This window comes from Phalaenopsis equestris, unplaced genomic scaffold, assembly GCF_001263595.1.
Source record: "Phalaenopsis equestris unplaced genomic scaffold, ASM126359v1 Scaffold000425, whole genome shotgun sequence".
Lineage (NCBI taxonomy): Eukaryota > Viridiplantae > Streptophyta > Magnoliopsida > Asparagales > Orchidaceae > Phalaenopsis > Phalaenopsis equestris.
Genome location: NW_018164866.1, coordinates 655,744 through 676,657, shown reverse-complemented (window position 1 = coordinate 676,657; position 20,914 = coordinate 655,744). Strand labels below are relative to the sequence as shown.

Sequence of the window (20,914 nt, the reverse complement as noted above, 5' to 3'; positions counted from 1 at the left end):
CTAAGATGTAATTAACTATGGGGGCTTGCCCTTATAGGAAGCTTTTCCCGAACCCCGCATAATATAAACCCTATTTAATTCCTTATATTAAATAGGGGAATTTGTCGGCCAATATATTGGTTTCGCAGACCAAACGGATGTCATGACTTTCTCTAGTTTATTTGATCGAGCCTCACCCTCAATTCTTGTATTCATCCTTTGGGATAGATACAGAATTTGAGGTAAAGTGCTCTTCCATTTAAACTATGAAAATTATGGGGTCAGTTTGACTTCATCTTTTTCAAAACTAAATTTTTTTAACGTCCTTCCGAAGCGGGCAACGGGATTTCAGTTCCGATGACCGACGGCTTCTTACGGGCAAACCCCACACCAAAAATAGTGCTGACACCTGTGTCTAGGTTAAAAGAAAACTAGAATCCATGAATTTGAGGCTTCCTCAATCTCTATGACATTCCACAAATTTGTTCGAACCCCCTTTCTTAGTTGCGAAATCCAAAAAAAAATATGTTTATTGTTATCTGAATTTTGTGGTTAATCATTTTGTTCCTTTGTACAATGGATAAAAGTTATAGATCATGAAATATATTAGCATCTTAATTGATCATATCAGGAGTTAATGAAATCTATTGTTAACACAACAACAACAAAAACCCTGATTCCACAATAAAATGATATAGGAAAAAAAACCAGCTGAGAAAATCACAAAACCACATCCCAAAAAACATAGAGGCACAAAAGAAAGTTTAGCTAAGCATGATAGAAAAAACACCAGAAAAATATCCCATCAAAACCATTATTCCAAGGAAAATTGAAAAGTAAACACTTACAAATTGTTCCCTCATTGGATATGAATTGGATGAGTTTGAGTACAAGTTTCGAGACTATCAAAATAAAAAAGTTATTAGGACCATGGATGTCACTTTTAATGAAATAGAGATTTACAATAAGGATAGAAGCTGGTCTGAGGATTTTTTGTTATTTACTTTTGTTGAGTCCAACTATGTTGAGATAAAATACATTAGTAATCAAGAGGGCGGAGAAAGATAAATTTTTCAACTAGATGGAGCACAAGATGCTTCTTAGTCACCTATTACTACAGCTAGGAGGTCCAGTAGAGTGATAAGATCGGTCACATATATTCTCCTTTGTTACAGTATTTGTTGTTAACTAATAGTGGTGAACCAGAGTACTTCGAGGGGCCGCTCAAATTAAAAATTCAAAGAAGTCGAAGCTTGTTATAGATGATGAGATGCAATATTTGGAGTCAAATTGAACATGATATTTGATAGTATTACCAAAGGATAAAAGTGTACTACACAACAAGTGGGTCTACAGAATAAAAAAGGAGTTGAATAGTAGCAGGCGCTATAAATAAAGGCTTATTATGAATGGGTTCCAGCAGAAGTACAAACTAAACTACACATGAATTTTTTTTGTGTGGTGTAAGTGATCACTGTCAAAGTTGCGCTGAGTCTAGTAGCAAAGGAAGATAAACGGTTGAATAAGATGGATGTAAAAATAAATTTCTTACATGAATGTATGGATGAGGAATGATACATGATGAAATAACAAGGTTACAAAATTCTACGAAAAAAAGGTTTGGTCTGCAGGTTGAAGAAGAATCTTTATGGCTTGAAGCAAACCCTCAGATACTGTTACATGAGGTTTCGCATATTCATATTAGACAGGGGGTACATTAAGCATAGGGAAAACCAATTGTTATTTCATCAAGCACTTCTGTAATTGTTATGTCTTGGTCCTTTTGTATATGGATGACATGTTGATTACATGAAGAGATATGATGAAATCAGGGACTTAAAGGAGAAATTATCAATTGAGTTCAAGATGAAGGATTTAGGTCCAACCAGAAAGATCCTTGATTTGAGAATCAGTAGAGATAGGAGTGCAAGTATATTAAAGTGTTCTCAAACAGAATATATGGACAAGATCCTACAAAGGTTCAACATTGTTGAGATAATGCTAGTTTGCACCCCCCCCTCCTCCTTAGGTAATCACTTCAAGCTATCTACGGAGTTATCACCAAAGTGTGTTGAAGAGGAAGCATAGATGGGGAGAACATTGTATTCTTTGATAGTTCAATGTCTTATGTATGTTATGATTTATACCACATTAGATATTGCATATGCAGTGGGAGTGGTCAACAAGTACATGGGTAATTAGTGTAGGCATCATTAGGAATCGATGAAGTGGATCCTGGTATTTGAGAGGAATAATCAACAAGTCACTTTGCTATGAATGTGCAGGGATCGGTCTACAAGAATTTGTAGATTCACATCTAGCATGAATGGTTGAAGCAGTACAATAGGGTATATCTTCACTTTGGAGAATACAATAATAAGTTTATTTTTCAAGCTACAAAAGATTTTTGCACTTTCAACTACAGATGTAGAATACATTGCTATCACTGAGGCTAACAAGGAGATAACTTGGCTATAAGGCTTTAAAGCATAATTGGATAAGGAGCAAGGGATTGGAAAACTTCATGTATGAATGTGATTTATTTTGCTAAGAATGTATCTTTCCATGTCACGATAAAGCTCATTTAGCTGAGGTATCACTTTGCATGCTCTTTCATAGAAGATGGGCAATAGTTCTTGAAGAAGATACACACAGCTCAGAATCCTATAGAAATGTTGACGAAGGTGGTAACTATCAAAAAATTGGAACTATGCTTGGCTTCAGTTGGAGTCCATGAAGGTTGAGACTGTAGATGAGCTACACCACAATACATGAACATGACAATGGTATAAATGAAGGTGCAAATAAGGTGAAGAGATGTTGAGGTGCAAAACAGCCTCCTAGTGGGAGATTTTTGTATATGAATCTTGATTGGTAGAAGAAGGGAGCAATCAGAAGGGTTTCTTGCTCAGCACAGAGACAATAACCCTGTGCATGTAGATAGAAAGCACGGTTCTCCCTTCCCCATATGGGGAGTGCTCGTGTTAGAGTCTGTAGTGACCATACGTCACATTTTGGGTGCATATGAGCCTGGTTCCCTAGAGCGCGCCACTCTCACATCAAGGAGTGGTGTGAGTGCAATAAGTGTGGTTCTCTCTTTTGATTTAGTTTAGAGCTTTCAATTCAAGTGATGAAAGGTTATGACTCTCATGTGCGATGTTTCGATATGGTTCTCGTGAAGGAAAGAACTGTTGAGGAGGAAGATTTCAAAGGACCTGTAAGTTCAATTGATTGTAGAGAGATCTGAGTTGATATTTTTGTACATCTTTGGTTTTTCATAGTGAAAATTAAAAAAAATTGACAGTTCCAAAGTTGTACTAGAAATTTTTTTTACTCAAATTTTTAGGTGCTTTAAAATTGTGAAGTTGCACCAAAATTCTTATTGATTGAATAAATATTTAGAAGATATATTAAACAAATTATCCTCCAAACAATAAATAAATTTTTATTCATGAACATAAATAAACTAATTTATAAAACAGTTCAAACCAAATTAATTACTAACATAAATGAGTCATTGCCTGGCTCGTTATGATTTTTTATTGTTCAGATACTATGGCTTCAACAGCAGCCTATGAGCAATTTATGAGAACAATTGAAGACTTAATATCAATGCGTTTATTGAATTATTTATTCAAATACTTGGCGACATAATTCCCATGCAGTGACCATTTGAAAGCCCAATATCAACTCGTTTATTGAAGTTATAAAAGCAGCATTAAGACAAACCTACAAAAACATAATTAAAATAGACAACATATGACATATTCTAGATAGGAACTAAATAAATAAATGAAACTATTGGGACAAGATTGCTTCAAATTTGTCAGCCAAATTCTTAACCGTAGAGGGGGAGATGGCCATCGATCCTCCGATGTACCTCTTCTGCATCATCTCCACTACATTTGCATTCTCCACTTCAACCATGCTCTCACCTTTCCCATCTGTGCTAAATGTTATCTGCAAATTGACAACAAAAATAAAAATTATAAAAAAACAGTGGGGTTTGTATGTAAAAATACCCATAGGCTACGTACCACTCAACTTGTATGTAGTTACAGGTCTAGCATCTAAATTTTCCATTTTTCATTTATAGCACTCAAAGTCTTTCATTTCACATAAAAAATACACCTTTTCATGCATTCATATGAAAGTATATATGTAGAAATTAATATTTAGATGTTAAATATGAAAATACATACAAGTTAAGTGGTATGTATGTAAATCTTCCAAAAAGAAACAAGTTAACTAAATTGATTAATAAAATGATTTTATGTTAAGACTTTTCATTGATTTGTTATATGAAAACGAAAAATTTTCTGTCGGGACTCCGGACATAGCTCTACGTGCGGAGTACCAGTAATATACCATTATGTGTGTTATATTAGGCCTACCTAAAACAATATTAAAGTGGAATCGCAACTCCACAATAACCTGATATAACCTTCGCGGTTCAACTTCATTAACCCCGAAATAACATCGCGGAGGTTATTTTAAGGTTATTGAAGAGAAATCCAAATATTTCACTTCAATAACCCTGAAATAATCTCCAATGTGTTATTTCAGGGTTATTGAAGTGGTCGAGGAGGTTATTTCGGGATTATTTCTAGGTTATTTCAGTGTTATTGAAGTGAAATATATAGGTTTCTCTTCAATAACCGTGAAAAACATCTGCAGTTTTACTTTAATATCCTCGAAACAACCTCACGATGTAGCACACGTGGCAGCATATTATTAAATTCCGCACGCAAGCTATGTCCGGACAGAAAATTTTTCCAAATTTTCAGAGGTTCTTACCTCAGCTGTAGAAGAAGTTGCAGGAAAATAAAAAGTGATGACAGAATCTTTCTTCAAATACAATGTCTGAAAGAACTTTGCAACTTTCTCAAGTGCTTCTTCTTCCTCCTCCTCATATTTCTCAGCTGCTGCCAACTGATCTCTTATGGCGCCCTCTAGTTGTACGCCGTATTGTGAACCCTTGATCTCCTTTATCACCACAATTCTAAAAAGTTTCTCCACGGGAGCTGAGGAAGATACAGACAAGAAAATAAAAGAAATGAATTGTTTATTCTTGTAAATGATTAAATGATCATTTATAATCCGACCTGAGACAAGAGCATCAAAGAAGAGGTTATCGTCTTCAAGCTCAGCTCTCTTTTTGCCTTTCCAGTTCCCCAGATGCTGAGTGACATCTTTTTCTATGTAAATCCCAATTGCGTTATGCTTTATCTGAAGGAAATGGATTTCTAGACTAGTCAAACCTGCACAAAAAAATAAAAACATATATGAACCTAAGTTTTTTGTTTATAAAACATTAAAAACTAATTTATATGAACCCAATTATTACTTTATAAAAATTAACTGGAGATGTTCTAAGTATTTTTTTTTGGGCCATACATATCATGTATTTGCATATTTAATATCTTGATTTTGATATTTAGTCACACAGCACTTTAGTGCAATAATCACAACATAATGTATGCATGAAAAGGTGTTTTTCACTAAAGAAAAATTAATGCTAGTGATTTTTTTTTAATGTGAAGTTAAAATTTTGACTATTGTATAAATGGATATAAAAATTTGGATATTAAATATGTAACTATATAGAAATTATGTGTTATATATGTGAATCGCCCTTTTATAGCTTATAGGCCTTGGTTGGATCCAGGAATATTTGGTGGAATTTATTGAAATTTTATTCAAGGTCAATTGAAGAAAAAAAGTTATGCTAGTCCTTCATTTCTTTCAAAAGTGTGTACAAAAACACAATTTTTGGGTGCTTGTACTTGACCCTGGGCTACTTATTTATAAGTGAGAATTTTTAAAGATAAAAAATAAAATATTATACCAAGGCACCTATTATATTAAGACTTGCAATGCTCTATGACACAGAATGTTGGCCTTTAAAAGAAAAGCACAAAACAAACGTGAGTGTTATCGAGGTGAGAATGCTTAGGTGGATGAGTGGCTCGACACTTAGAGACAAAATGTGAAATGAATTTATCCGTGATAGGACTGGTGTAGCTATAGTGGCGAACGAGATTAGAGAGTCGTTTTAGATGGTTTAGTCATATTAAACGTTAACCATCTGATGATGTGGTTAAGAGAACAGATGTTTTGGATTCAAATTTTGTGAAGAAAGGCAAAGGTAAGCCTAAAAAGACTTGGGGCATATTATTTAAAAAATGATCATAATTAATTAGAATTAAATGCAATATGACATCAATATGACACAATGGAGAAAAAGGCTTGATGTAGCCGGCCCCACTTAGTGAGATAAAGACTTGTTATTGTTATGCAAGGTCAAAGCCACACATGCTCTTTGGTCCAATAACAAGAAAGCTATATGTGAGCTGAGATGTGGACTTCAATAGAAATCAATCATATAATTGAAAAAAAAATAAATGGATTCATTTATTTGAAGAATAAAATTAAGCAAAAAAAAAAAAAGGGTTAGTACCCTACACCGCCATCATCTCCTACAACTATGCAAGGTAGAGTAGGGCAGGAAAAAAATCAGAAATTTTAACAAGATCAATGTGATAAAGAATGAGCTTAATCTCATCTTTCTTTTGATAATCAAAGGTTCATTTCTTTGACAAAACCTATATACAAAGAAAAAAAATCTATAAAAAAAGGGACACCTCAAACATTCAAATATTATGGACCAGATGTTTTGCACTGAGTTTTCATGATAAAAGAATGCTAATGAAGAAGTAGAAAATTACAAAGCAATTCTAGTGTTAATCGTATTTTTAGTCATCTCTCTCTCTCTCTCTCTCTCTCTCTCACCCACCCCCTTTCTCTCACTTTCACTCTTATTTAATTCACATTCAAATTCTATCTAGACCTACGACCCCTTCCCAGTGTCACTATGTTGTTGGGTTAAATTCGACTCAGGTGGGACTTGGGCTTCACTTAAGCTAAAAATTGAAACTGACTAAATTTAAATATAAATATCACTTTTACTTGAACCAAAATTAAAATTAACCAAATTAAATGTAAATATAATTCAATCAACTTAATTTGAAATCAAAATTTGAAATAAATTCATCTTGATTCAGATAGATCCCAAAATTATCGTAGTCTCCAAGCACATTGTAGTTGTTGAAATTTCATTCCATAAGCTACATGACAATCATTATTATGTTTGAAAAAAAAATACAAGTTTAATGATGAACTAACACCATTTTTACATAAAATTTTGTACTTCGAGTTTTTATGCATGAAATTTAGTCATACAAAAAAATTATTCTTCGGAGCATAATTTTACAAAATAGATTTTGCAAATGTGTCAAAATCGTCAAAATCTTTCAAATGAGTTTAATTGTGTCCAAATTAGACTACATTTAAGGGTGCATTAAGACTATGATAATTAGAACGATAATGATAATAATAATAATCATGATAATACCAACAAATTGAACACTAATTAAGATCAAATTAAAATAAAGCAAATTTAAATTAAGAAAAATTAAATTAAATTAATTAAGAACTTATCAAAACCCCCACTAAAATTTTATATAATTCTATTTTGATTTGTCTCTTTCTTTTAAGGTGGGACCCATACTTCCACCTATCTTTCCTTTATAGTGGGGCTCACACTACCTTTGGCCCATTTAGTGGCCCTAGCACCTTTTGTCCCTCATTTTATTAAGTCAACCTTGACCAATTCTACCCACTCTCTCTCCCACTTCCCCATTTCTTCCCTCCACTTCCCCAATTCTTCCCTCTACTTCCACAATTCCCTTGGCCGAAACTCACCACTGCCCTCTTCTATAATTAGAAGCCCCTCTCCTCTCCTTCATTCTTCTTGAGCCTATTGCATCCTCCTCCCTCTTCCTCTCTTCTCCTTCCCAATAATAGAGTCCTCTCCTCTTCTCATTACCAAAACTGAGAGCCTCTCTTCCATTCCTTATCTTCTCATTCCAAAATTGCAAGTCCCTCTTCTATTTCTCCTCTTCTCATTCTCAAAATTGAAAGCCCCTCTCCCATTTCTCCTCTCCTATTTCTCCTCACCTTTTCACCAAACTGTGAGTCATCTAACAGTTGTCTTCTTCATTTCTCCAAACCAAGCCCTCTTCCATGTCTCCTGTCTAGTTCTCTATACCGCGAGCCCCTCTCCCACCACTTCTTCCCCTCTATCTTCCCTTGGTCGAAACTCACATCATCACATTCTTGGGTATTTCAAACAAACACGGTATAGACTAATCAATTATCATATAAATTTGATTATAAAGCGTGTTAATCACTTAATTTCTATAAATGTATGTCTAAAAAAATTCTTATATATATCATTTAACCTTGATGAGGTTGTATGTTGAAAGGGTTTTTTCATATCTCAAGTATCATGTGAATAGTTTCCTTTCTAATGCATGTAGAAAGTGTATATTTTAATTTCAAATTCATGTAGCATGTGTGTATTTTTCTTTCAAATTCATGTATTTTGCATGTATTTCACTTTCAAATCTATGTATACTGTGATTTACATATATTCTTGCTTATGTTTTATGTTGTTCAACTATTTCCATGTTTACCTATCATATGTAGTTATATGCTTTCACGTGTCATGTATAGGCTATTTATTTGAAAGCATAATTAGGTTATGTTAGTTACAAGCTCACATGTTTAGGTTATGTTATTTTTATGCTTATATGTTTATGTTATGTTATCTTCAGGCATAAATTTTTAGGTTGTGCTTTACATATTTATAATATGTTAATTTGCAAGCATGTATGTGCTAATTTGTAAGTATGTGTGTATGTGTTAGATTATAAGTATTTGTGTATGTGTTAATTTACAAGCATATGTGCATGTGTTAATTTGCAGGTATGTTTGTAAGTTATGTTGATTTGCATGTTTATGCATATGTTTTGTTAATTTGCATGGTTATGTGTAAGTTGTGTTGATTTTGCTTGCTTATGTGTGTAAGGTTGTGGAGCCTATGCACAAGGCACCCGACACATATGTGTCGGGTTGTGAGAGCTTAAGTACCCACTTGGGTGTTGCTCAAACCTAGGAGCGAGTGCCTAACACATACACACCCGCTATAGAGCGAGTGTTGCTCTTATTCCCGAGAGATCGGCAAATTAGAATCAGTCGATTGGCGCCAAGGCGCTCATTATGGGGCGCCGATACAGAACGCTTGGTGCTTAAGAGCCAAGTTTGGGCACCTAAGCGCCCGATGCGATTACTAGACAAAAAATTAAATTTTAAGCCAATTTTTTTAGCGTGGATCAGTGAGCTTGTTGTTTTCTTCTTTCTGAATTCTTTAAATAGTATCCTGATGAAGGTGAGGAGTGTCGAAGAGGTGGATTTCAGTGATTCAGTGTGATTTTTTGTGTCAGGTCAAAGAGGGAAAATTATCAGCGCATGTCCTGTAAGTTTCTTCATGTGAGTATGGAGAAGAAACTTATGTGAGTCTCTTGTAAAAATTTATGAATTTCATAATTGATTTTGTGGTTGTGTGACTCCGTGGTTTTTTCCTTTTCTCGGGGTTTTCCACGTAAAATCCTTGTGCGCTTTCTGTTTGCTTTGATTGTACTTTTGTGTTTAAATTTTTGTTATGATTTTCCCAAATCTTGTGATCTTATTCCGTGATAAAATTAAAAGAAAACTCATTTCTAATAGTTTTTCCTAACAAACTGGTATCAGGGCGGGGTTTGATTCGAGTGGGAGCAATGACTGAAGAAGCTAAGTTCTAAATAGAGAAGTTCAATGGGAGGAACTTCACTTTCTGAAAGATGCATGTGAGGGTTTGTTGTATAAAAAAAATTGTACTTGCCACTACAAGGAATCACAAGGAAGCCTGAGTATATGCTTATGGAGGAATGGTAGGTGTTGGATCGAACGGTACTAATACTGATCAGGTTGACACTTTTCCAATATATTGCGCTTAACTTTGTAAATGAGAAAACTACGGTGGATCTCATGGCAGCACTGACCAAGTTGTACAAAAAAACATCTGCTTCCAATAAGTACAAAAAATCATCTGCTTCCAATAAGGTTTTTTGATGAAGAAATTATTCGATATTAAGAATGTGTAAGGCAATTCAGTGGCAAAGCATCTAAATAACTTTAACATTATGACAAGCTAGTTGTGTTCTATAGGAATCAAGTTTGATGATGAGATCAGAGCACTGGTGATACTATCTTCATTGTTAGAAAGTTGGATGACTTAGTAACGACAGTGAGTAATTCTTCAAGGACTTCGAAGTTGAACTTTGATGATATTATGGTTCTGATGGTAAATGGAGAAGTTTGTAGAAAAGAAGCTAATAGTGAATCTTCAGGTTTTGTATTGAATGTTAATAATAAAGGAAGAAATCTTAGCATAAATACTGGCTGAGGCAGATCCAAGTCCAAGAAAGGAAAGCCCAAGTCAAGCATAGGATAATGATGGAACTGTGGTAAGAAGGGGCATTTCAAGAAGGACAGCAAATATCCAACGAAAGGCAGTGATAAAGGATAGGAGAGTAGTTTCTTTACTAATGTCTCCACAGGAAAAATCCAAAGTGACTACCTGGTGTTATCCCTAGTCAGTACTTAATCTTGGATAGTGGATTCAGGTGTCTCTTTACATGCTTGCTCCCAATAAAAAAAGTATTTAAAAACTACACTCAGACTGATTTAGATAAGGTTTATCTGAGAGATAACAAGGCCTGTAGTATAGTTGGAAAGGTTGATGTTGATATCAAGCTGCTGAATAGAACAATCTAGAAGCTTACTGAAGCTAGACATATTCTAATTTTAAAGAGAAATCCCAACTCTATGAGCAAGGTGACAAAGTCAGGACTCGTGACTACTTTTTCAGGTGATTCGTGACCATGGGAAATTAGTGATGACTCGGGGCAACTTTGAAGGCACCCTGTATCTGATCAATAAAATGACTATTTCATTGTTGTGGTTGGAACCAGGGTGGATGCATCCAGGCTTGGCCATATGAGCATAAAAGTATGAAGTCTAGGAGCATTTGGAGTATTTGGGTGTTTTGTATATATGCATGTTGATGCAGGGTCTAGGAGCAAGCTTGGCTTAAAATCTGTCAAGTGCACCTTCATTGGATATGGAACGGATGAGTTTGGGTATAGGTTCAAAGATTATAAGTAAAAAATTCATTAGAAGCAGGGACGTCACATTCAACGAAATGGAGATATACAAGGATAGGGTTAGAACTCAGACATTCTGTCAGCTACTTCTGAAGGATCCAGATATTTGGAAATATAAGATATTGGTGATCAGAAAGATGGAGAAAGTAGTAGTGCTTAATCAGAAGGGGCGCTGGAAGTTCCTCAGTCACTTGCCCTAAAAGTCAGAAGATCCAACGAAGTGAAACAACCTTACAAAGGTATTCTCCTTTTTTACACTATTTATTATTAACTGATAATGGTGAACCATGGTCTTTGAGGAGGCCACTCAAGTTGAACATTCAAGGGAGTGGGAGCTCACCATGAACGATAAAATGTAATCTTTAGAGTCAAATCAAACTTTGGATTTGATGATACTACCAAATAGCAAAAGTGCACTGCACAACAAAAGGGTCTAAAGGCTGAAAGAGGAGTCAGATGATATCAAGTGTTGCAAGGTAAGGCTTGTTGTGAAGAGTTTCCAGCAAAAGGAAGAATTGGATTACACAAATATCTTCTCCCTAGTGGTGAAGATGACGACTGTCAAGGTTGTGTTGAGTCTAGTAGTAGAGGAAGATCTTGATCTAAAGCAGATGAATATAAAAAATAGCTTTCTTACATGGAGATCTGGAAAAAGAACTGTACATGATGCAACAACAAGGTTATAAGGTTCCAGGAAAAAAATATTTGGTTTGCAGATTGAAGAAGAATCTCTATGGCTTTAAGCAGACCTCAAAATAGTGGTACAAAATGTCTGACAGGTTCATGTTAGACAATGGGTACAGGAAGTGCCAGGCAGACTGCAATTGCTTCATCAAGCACTTCAATAACTATTATATTTTGCTTCTTTTGTATGTAGGACATGTTGATTACAATGGCAGATATGGAGAAAATCAAAGACTTGAGGAAACAGTTATCAAGTGGGTTTGAGATAAAGGATTTAGGTCTAATCAGGAAGATCCTTGAGATTGGAATCAATAGAGATAGGAGTGCAAGAACACTGAAGTTGTCTCAGGTGGTGTATGTTAACAAAATCCTACAAAGGTTCAACATGAATGAGGCGAAACAAGTTAGCTCTTTCTTAGCTATTCACTTCAACATATCTAAGGAGCTATCGCTCAATCCTGAAGTAGAGCAAACACTGGTAAAGAGAACTCCTTATGCTTCAACAGTTGGGAGTTTGATGTATGCGATGATTTGTTCCAAGACAGATATTGCATATGCAGTGGGAGTGGTCAGCAGGTACATGGTCAATCCAGGCCGGCATCATTTGGTGGTTGTAAAGTGGATTCTCATGTATTTGAGGGGAACAATTAGCATGGCACTTTGTTATGGAAGTGTAGGGATTAGTCTATAGGGTTTTGTAGATTCAGATCTGACAGGAGATGTGGTTAGTAGGAGAGGTATAACAGGATATATCTTCACATTGCATAACCGGTGAGTTGGGTTTTCAAGTTGCAGAAGATTGTTGCACTTTCAACTACGTAGGTCGAATATGTTGTTATTACTGATGTTATCAAGGAGATGATTTGGTTACATAGTTTCATGAAAGAATTGGGCAAACAATAAAGGATTGGAAGACTCTACGGTGACAAGATGAGTGTGATTCACCTTGCTAAGATACTGCTTTTCATGTCAGGATGAAACACATACAACTCAGGTATCATTTCATTCAACCTCTTCTAGAAGATGAACAGTTATTTTTGGAAAAGATACACACAACTGAGAATCCTGCGGATATGCTGACGAAGGTGGTGACTGTTGAGAAACTGAAGTTGTGCTTTACTTAAGTTGGGTTTCATGAAGGTTGAGTTAATTTTCATGTTTGTGTAAGTTGAGTTATTTAAGCTTAAATGTGATCAAAATTTAAAAATTATTTTTATATAAGTTACGTAAATTTAAATGTGCTCAAATTCAAAAATTTTATTTCATAGAAGTTATTTATGCTTAAATGTGTTCAAAATTCCTTAAGCTTGCAATTGCTCAAATTAATCCTTTAAGATTATAATTTTCATTATCTTCCCTTAAGCTTATAGTTTTCATAATAATCCCTCAAGCTTATAATTTTTATTATATTCCCCTGGACTTAAAATTTTCATGATAATCATTTAAGCTTGCAAAGTCTTAAATAATTTTCGTGATAATCTCTTAAACTTATAAACTTTCAAATTATTTTTATGATACTTATTTAAGCTTTTAACTTTCAAGTAATTTTCATGCAAATTTCCATAAACTTACAATCTTCATGTGAATTCTCATGCAAATCACATAAGCTTATAATTTTCATGTTTTCATGTAATTTTCATACAATTGATATACCTAATAAATAATTACACAAGTTCACATAAAATCCATGAAGTTTTAATTTGTTTACATGTTTAACATATAAATGTGCAAGTCTACATTCAAAACATGCAATTTATTTGCTTCACACATCAGCATACAAGTCTAAATATTCATGTAAACTCATAAACAATCCATGCAAATTCTTATATATTTGCATTTTTAATACTTAATACCTACCATATAACTTATTTTACCTGCCTAATACTAAAACTTTCATTTCAAATTTTTTTGGGGTAAAAATATTTTTGTGTGTGTGATAAATAAATTAAAAAAAAAACTATTTTTGTATAATAAATATATGTGTGTAAGAAATTAACTTTAAATTTTAATATCTTGGTATGAAAATTAAAAGTTAAAAAATTATTTAAAATAACTATTTTTTTTTGTGAAAATCTAAATTTTTGAATGATATTATTCTAGAGTGTGAAAAATTTAAATTTAAATGATAATTAAATAAATATATGTGAAAATTAAATTTTAACATGATACTTAAAATATCTTTTATTAAATATTAAACATGTAAACAAACAAAAATAAAAACTATTTATTAAATATGGAAGGTATGATAAGTAATTGACATATATATGAATATCTTTGATATATCTATTTTACATATAAACCTTAAAAATATAAGAAAGTTTAACCAATAAAATTAAAATATCAAACCCTAAATACAATTCACCAACTTGAGGAAAATTTGGCATGTTTATGTATTTTCTGTGGCTTACAAATAAATCTCTGCACGTTTATGTATAAGACTATTATTTGCTATAAATCAATATCTCATTTATTATAAATGTCATTTATTACATGAATTAGTTATATAAAAATGATAATAATTTTTACTAGTTGGAATGTGAGAATGTGAAGAAATAAAATCTGACTCTCTCACGAATGAAAAACTAGCTGGAATTTGAAATCATGAATGCCATATATATTCAACAAATGTCATATATTTTCAATAATTTGCATACAAATGTGCAAAATTTTAGCCGAGACTCAGAAGTTCGGGCGAACGTGGCTTGGGATGTGCGGTCGCGTGACTTCAGAATTTTGGGTCGCCGTTTTAAACCACGATCGAGGGACGCTCCATTCAAAAGCTTGATTAATAAACTCAGTTTATAAAGCTGGCCGAAAAGCTATCCTATATGCACCCTTAAATAACTAAGACTGCACATAGGTAGATCAAATGTAAATCCTATGTTAGTTAACATAGAAATGAAACATAGGTCCATACATACTCTTAGAATAGTCTATTTTAGAAACCTAGATTAGAATATTAAATGCCCTTAATTAGTTGCTAAAGACTAGGATATATAAAACCCCAAAGCTTGTAAACTATTTATATTATGTAGGTGCCATAGAATGAAGTACCCTACGATTACTTACAAAAAAAATTGTAACCGTCAAATGGTCTTGTAGGACTACACGTGTCACTGTTATAACAATAGTGGAGACATCTAACTATCAAATTAGTCAATAGTCTAAGGCCATTGATAAACTCAATACGACATATAACTATGTGTAGCTTGATCGGGGGTGTCATCCCCAATTTTTAGGCTAGTCTATACCTATTTAGTCTCCTTATAAATCTTAGACTTATTTTAGGGTTAGAACATTAACTTCCATCTAGAAATCAAATCCAATTAAGGTTGTCCCTTCAACTATGAACCAATTTCTGTATAAACCTCTCTTAAATCCAACTAATGCTTTCCAAACCCCTTTAATCTAATTGAATTTTTCCCAAACTTCTCAAATCTTACCAATCCAATCAAGCTATTTCTATATGTACACGAAGTTTACCAAAACCAACTAACTCTCTTCAACCTGTTGGAATGGAGAAGATTTTAGAATGTGACATAGGCTAAAAATTTATGGAAGAAGCTTCACTTTTATTTATCACTTTTACTTGACTTGATATAAACTCAAAAACTCCACCCAAATTTATACTAGTAACACATCCTAAATTAATGGCTAGGATTGTGTCACTACAATTTCAATCAAATGGTTACAAATAATTTCATATCTACCACACAATAATTCCACACCTAACACATCTATCACACAATAATTTCATATCTACCACAATAAGCTTCTAGATGAGACATAATTAGGTTTTATTTAAACGACTAAAATCAAATTTATATTTCAACACCTCCTCTTAAACTTGATGTTGTGACTCCAAGTAAACTTCTCATTTTAATAAAGTCTTCACTGTATTTGGATTGTATAACTTGTATTCTTTCGAGTTGTTGTCGTAATCAATGAAAATGAACTTCTTGCTCTTGTCATCCAGCTTACTTCTTTTCTCGTCGGGTATGTGTACATGAGTTATGCATCCAAAAACTCGTAAATGAGAGATGTCGGGCTTTCTTCCACTTCTTGCTTCTTGTGGTGTCTTACTCAACACACTTCTTATTGGTGATCGGTTAGCCAAATCAACATCACATGCAGCCGCTTCTGCCCAAAACTCCTTTGGCAATCTCTTGCTTTTTAGCATGCTCCTTGTCATGTTGAGGATGGTTTTATTCTTCCTTTCTGCTACACCATTTTGTTGGGGGGATCTTGGAACAGTTAGAAGTTGACGTATTTTGTTGGCTTCACAGAATTCTTGAAATTCTTTTGAAGTGAATTCTCCTCCTCGATCAGATTGCATAGCTTTGATCTTGAGACCATTCTCTTTCTCTACATCTGCCTTAAACTTCTTGAATGCTCCAAAAACCTTTAAATTTTGTTTTAAGAAATACACCCATGTTTTTCGTGAAAAATCATCTATGAAAAGAAGAAAATAGTTGCTCTTACCGAGTGAGCTTGGCTTTATTGGACCGCAGACATATGTATGTATGAGCTCAAGAGGCTTTTGGGCCCTTGAACTTGACTCCCTTGAAAAGCTTTTCCTGAAGTGTTTTCCGAGTAAACACCCTTCATATAATTGATCAGGGTGGTTGATGCAAGGTAATCCTCTCACCATCTCTTTCTTTGAAAGCAAATCGAGTCCTCTGAATTTGAGATGCCCAAATCGAAGATACCAGAGCCAAGAAGCATCTTTATAATAGGTATTCAGACATTTGGCAAGATCATTTTGAATGTTGAGTGAGAAAATTCTATTTTTAGACATTGGCACATTAGCAATCAAATTACCAATACTGTCTTTTAAGAAGAGAGTATTTTCTTTCAAGTGAATATCATAGCATTTCTCCAAGAGTTATCCTAAACTTAAGATGTTGCTCTTCATATTCGGCACAAAGTAAACATTAGAAATAAATTGATGCTTCTCATTTTTCTGACGGATGAGAATGTTACTTGGCCTTTCACCTCTATCTTGGACTCATCTCCAAAAGAAACATTGCTTCTTACTGATTCGTCAAGCTCTACGAACATGCTTCATCTCCCACACATATGTTTACTTGCACCGATGTCTAGGTACCATGTACTATCTTCACCTCTTTCATTGTCCTTGTATGCTAGAAGTAGAGTGTCATCTTTCATTAACTTTTTTTTTCTTCTATGTAGTTGACTCTTTCATTAACTTTGTACTTGGGTGCTCTACATTCTTTCGCATAATGCCCGAACTTGTTACAATTATAGCACTTAATTTCAGATTTATCATACTTCATGTTTGAGCGCCCTCAACCACATCCTCTTGTAGATATTTCTCCTTTCTCATAGTTATTGTTGGTACCCCATCCTTGCTTGCTAACATGACTTCGTCCTTGTCCATTACCTCTTTCATGTTGGCTTCTAATATTGTTGAAGCTTTCCTCTTTCTGAGTTGGTTGGATATTTGGATATCCGTCTTGAGAAGTTATTCGGTAATCTCTTCATTCATCTTCTTTTATTTCATGGGCTTGCAATGAAACCAGAAGTTGCTCTATCGTCATGGCTTGTAAGTCCTTAGTTTCTTCGATAATGGTTGTGATACTATCAAATTTTGAATCTAACGATCAAAGAATCTTTTCCATGATAGCCAGATCTTCTAACTTCTCACCTTTTATTTTTAGTTGAATGGAAATGGTAATGACTCTAGAAAAGTAATCGAAGACCAACTAGCCTTCTTTCATATGCAAAACATCAAATTGGCTTCTTAAAGTTTCAAGTTGTACCTTTTTAACCTTCTCTTCTCCCTTATACGAAACCTCATGCTTCTCCCATGCTAGCTTGGCCAAAGTAGCACTTGAGATATTCTCAAAACCATCTTCATCTAAAGCTTGATAGATGAGGAATAGAGCCTTCTTATCTCTCTTTCACAAGTCTCTTAAGCTATCCTTTTGTGTTGTGGATAGAACGGACTCGTCGCTTGGCTCATCGTAGCCTTTCTCCACAACCTCCCAAACATCATGCACTCCAAGGAGTGCCTTTATCTTGTATCTTGATACTTGATACTCCAATTGTTGTAGATGCTTTCCTTAAGCATCGGGACTTGGAAGGAAACCATATCACCGTTTGTCATTGCTCTATAAAGGAACATTTGCGCTCTGATACCAGTTTGTTGGAATGGAAAAACTTTTAGGATATGACAAAGGCTAAAAATTTATGGAAGAAACTTCACTTTTATTGAAACTTCACTTTTATTTAGGAAGAAACTTCACTTTTATTTATCACTTTTACTTGACTTGATACAAACTCAAATACTCTACCCCTATTTACACTAGTGCCACATCGTAAATTAATGGTTAGGATTGTGCCACTACAATTCCAATCTAATAGTTACAAATAAGTTACAAATAATTTCATACCTACTCATTTCATACCTACCTCACAATAATTCTCACACCTATCACACCTTCCACACAATGATTTCATATCTACCACATATTCTAGAATAAGCTTCTAGATAAGACATAATTAAAATTTATTTAAACAACTAAAATCATATATATTTAAACAACTAAATTAAGTTTATATTTCAATACAACCGCCATCATTTTAATATCTACCTTCTTCTCAGGGTTGGTTACAAACAACAACCTGACACCGATTATGACAAGGTATTTGCTATATATAATATATCAAATTAATTTTTTTGAATTATTGTCTTAAATATCGCATGTGCAACAACTTAAGCATTATGTAAAGGAAATAAAGAAAAAAATATTAAATTTAAGAAATGATCAATTATCATGGAGCAACTGCTTTGACCATAAACCCTAGACACATTCATTCTAACTTCAATATTAGTCTCGTGCAACATGATCTTCATCAGCAAAATTTTTATGTAAAAGAGATTTATTGTTAGTCATTTCATAAGTGACTGACTTTATTTTAATTAGAAGAAATGGCCAATAAATTGTGTAAATATAGATTAAACATAATTTGGAGCTCCAAATTATGAATAATACTCATGACTTAAATGCACCAAACAAATGAGGATTTTTTTTAGATCATAAAAAGCTTAACTAAATGAGATTCTTCAAAAATTCAAGATGGATGATTGCAATCAAATTATCATCTCCATAGATTAGCACTTTAGAGCTAGCTATTAAGATAATTATATGTATGTAATTTTAAGGATCATTTTGAATGACAAACTAAATTATTTAAACCTAACAAGGTATTTGGCTGCAAATATGACTTAAAAATTACTATAAATTTAAATTTCATAAATTCAGAGAAAGCTAAAATCTGAGAAGTATTGATGATAGAGGTTAGATCTGATTAAAGCTTGATGAACTATTTTGCTACCTATTTAGAACATAAGTTTGCTCGTTTAAATATATATTAAATTTTAATCATGAATGACAAAATTATTAAGGCTAATTTATAGTTTTATTATTTTTTATTATATTAATCATCAAATAAAAGTTTTTTTTTTATTTAATTAATCAACAATAAGAAATGTACTTAATTAATTAATATTTAATTATTTTTCCATTATTTATTGTTAAACATAAGACACTATCTCAATTAGTCAATAATTAATCCTTTATTAAACTAATTACATAATACTTTTTATCTACTCATTTTACATAAAAATAATATTCATTTAGTTAAGTTAGTTCCTACTAGCCTATATCAAATGTAACTCAATTAATAAAATTATAATTAGCATCAGATATAATATCAATTGATCATTAATTAGTAATTTATTAAGTTAATTAAAAACATCTTCCTTTCTTAAATTAAGTTAAAAAAATAATATCACTTGGCTAATATTAATTAGGAAGACGGATTTAACTTTTTAATTAATTTAGGATAACTTTTGTTTTAGTAGTTAAAAATTATCAATTTAATTAATAGGTTTTTACTTAACATATCTTTTGCTCCAACCCAAAACCATCAAGCCAAAAGAAATGAAGACATCACAACCAAACCACAACTAATTCCCTCATCCTTTCGAGAAAAATTTTGCGTACATAAAACATACGCAGCGCTGCATACGTCAGATAGGTTACAGGGAGGGTGTTGAGGGTTATATCTGCGTTATACCTTTGTACCCTCCCTGTAACCTACTTGTAACTTACAAATATATGAAAACAGAAGTGTAAAACTTACTAATTACAGGTAGGTTACAGGGGGTATAAAGCGAATATAACCCTGAATATCCTCCCTGTAATCTACTGGCATACGCAGTGTTACGTCGCAAATTTTTCTCCATCCTTTTCCTCTTACCGTGTTTCTGTTCATTGATTTTATTAAATCATACATACCACACAATAGTTTTATATTCGGTCTCTTGAGGTGTGAAATTGATATTATTTATAACTTCTAAAACTACTTCGAGAAAAACTGTGTACTTTGAAATTAATACATGTCTAGTTACATCAAACAAATTACTGATTCTAAAATACTTCTTCATTATTCCTCAAAATCACATTTTGTAGCTCCACAAAACCAAATAAATCCTTAGGGCAAAAGTAAGTGTACCTTGGCCTAACAAAGCCAATGGCTTGGTTTTGGTGATCTCAACTGGGAAAGGGATTTCATCTATCATCACCTCCTTCGAACTCATGCCTGTAAAAACCATCAGATCATTCACCAATGGAAAGAAATCAGACGGCAGTTTCAAAAACTTACTTCTTAGAGCGAGAGAGAGGCGAGTAAGAAGAGCTATAGAGGAATCTGAAGGCTGAAATGTGCTGACTGGAAGTAGAGATGGCTTCAGGGCTATTATTTAATGGAGAGAGATGGGGAGGTGGGGGTAGTTGGGATGAACGGCTGACAAAACATTTTACATAAATTTACATGCGCTGCACCTAATTCCTATTATATTCATTTCATGCATTTACGTACTATGTATGGAAATGTGAATTTCATTGTTGAAAAATATGATAAGATGTAAATTGGGTGTTATGTTTATAACAATAAAATTTTTGATGTATGTACGTAAATTCCGCAACATAAATTTGTAATTTTTAATTTGAGAGCTAATCAATCTTTCATTTCCAATCAATTCATATCCTTCTTTAAAGTTCGTAGTTTCCAACAACCACGAGGAGCTTCATTAAAAAATGAAAAATAATAAA

General features: G+C 33.4%; 1 protein-coding gene across 1 annotated transcript; it reads right to left on the bottom strand.

The window, feature by feature from the left end:
• Positions 1–3,588: 3,588 nt before the first annotated feature.
• LOC110027344 (probable chalcone--flavonone isomerase 3) lies at positions 3,589–20,524 on the bottom strand. The gene is made up of 5 exons (XM_020728722.1): positions 20,466–20,524; positions 20,316–20,402; positions 5,085–5,240; positions 4,777–5,003; positions 3,589–3,939 (listed from the first exon to the last, which is right to left on the bottom strand). The coding sequence occupies exons 2-5, from the start codon at positions 20,398–20,400 to the stop codon at positions 3,778–3,780; spliced, it is 630 nt and encodes a 209-aa protein (XP_020584381.1). The 5' UTR covers positions 20,401–20,402; positions 20,466–20,524; the 3' UTR covers positions 3,589–3,777.
• Positions 20,525–20,914: the final 390 nt, after the last annotated feature.

What these genes read in the sequence shown, in the direction of transcription:
- LOC110027344 (XM_020728722.1), bottom strand. Translation starts at nt 20,400, where the DNA reads ATGAGTTCGAAGGAGGTGATGATAGATGAAATCCCTTTCCCAGTTGAG. An exon ending in CTTTGATGCTCTTGTCTCAG is followed by an intron (nt 5,004 to 5,084) that starts GTCGGATTATAA and finishes TATCTTCCTCAG; the next exon opens with CTCCCGTGGAGAAACTTTTT. An exon ending in CAACTTCTTCTACAGCTGAG is followed by an intron (nt 3,940 to 4,776) that starts GTAAGAACCTCT and finishes GTCAATTTGCAG; the next exon opens with ATAACATTTAGCACAGATGG.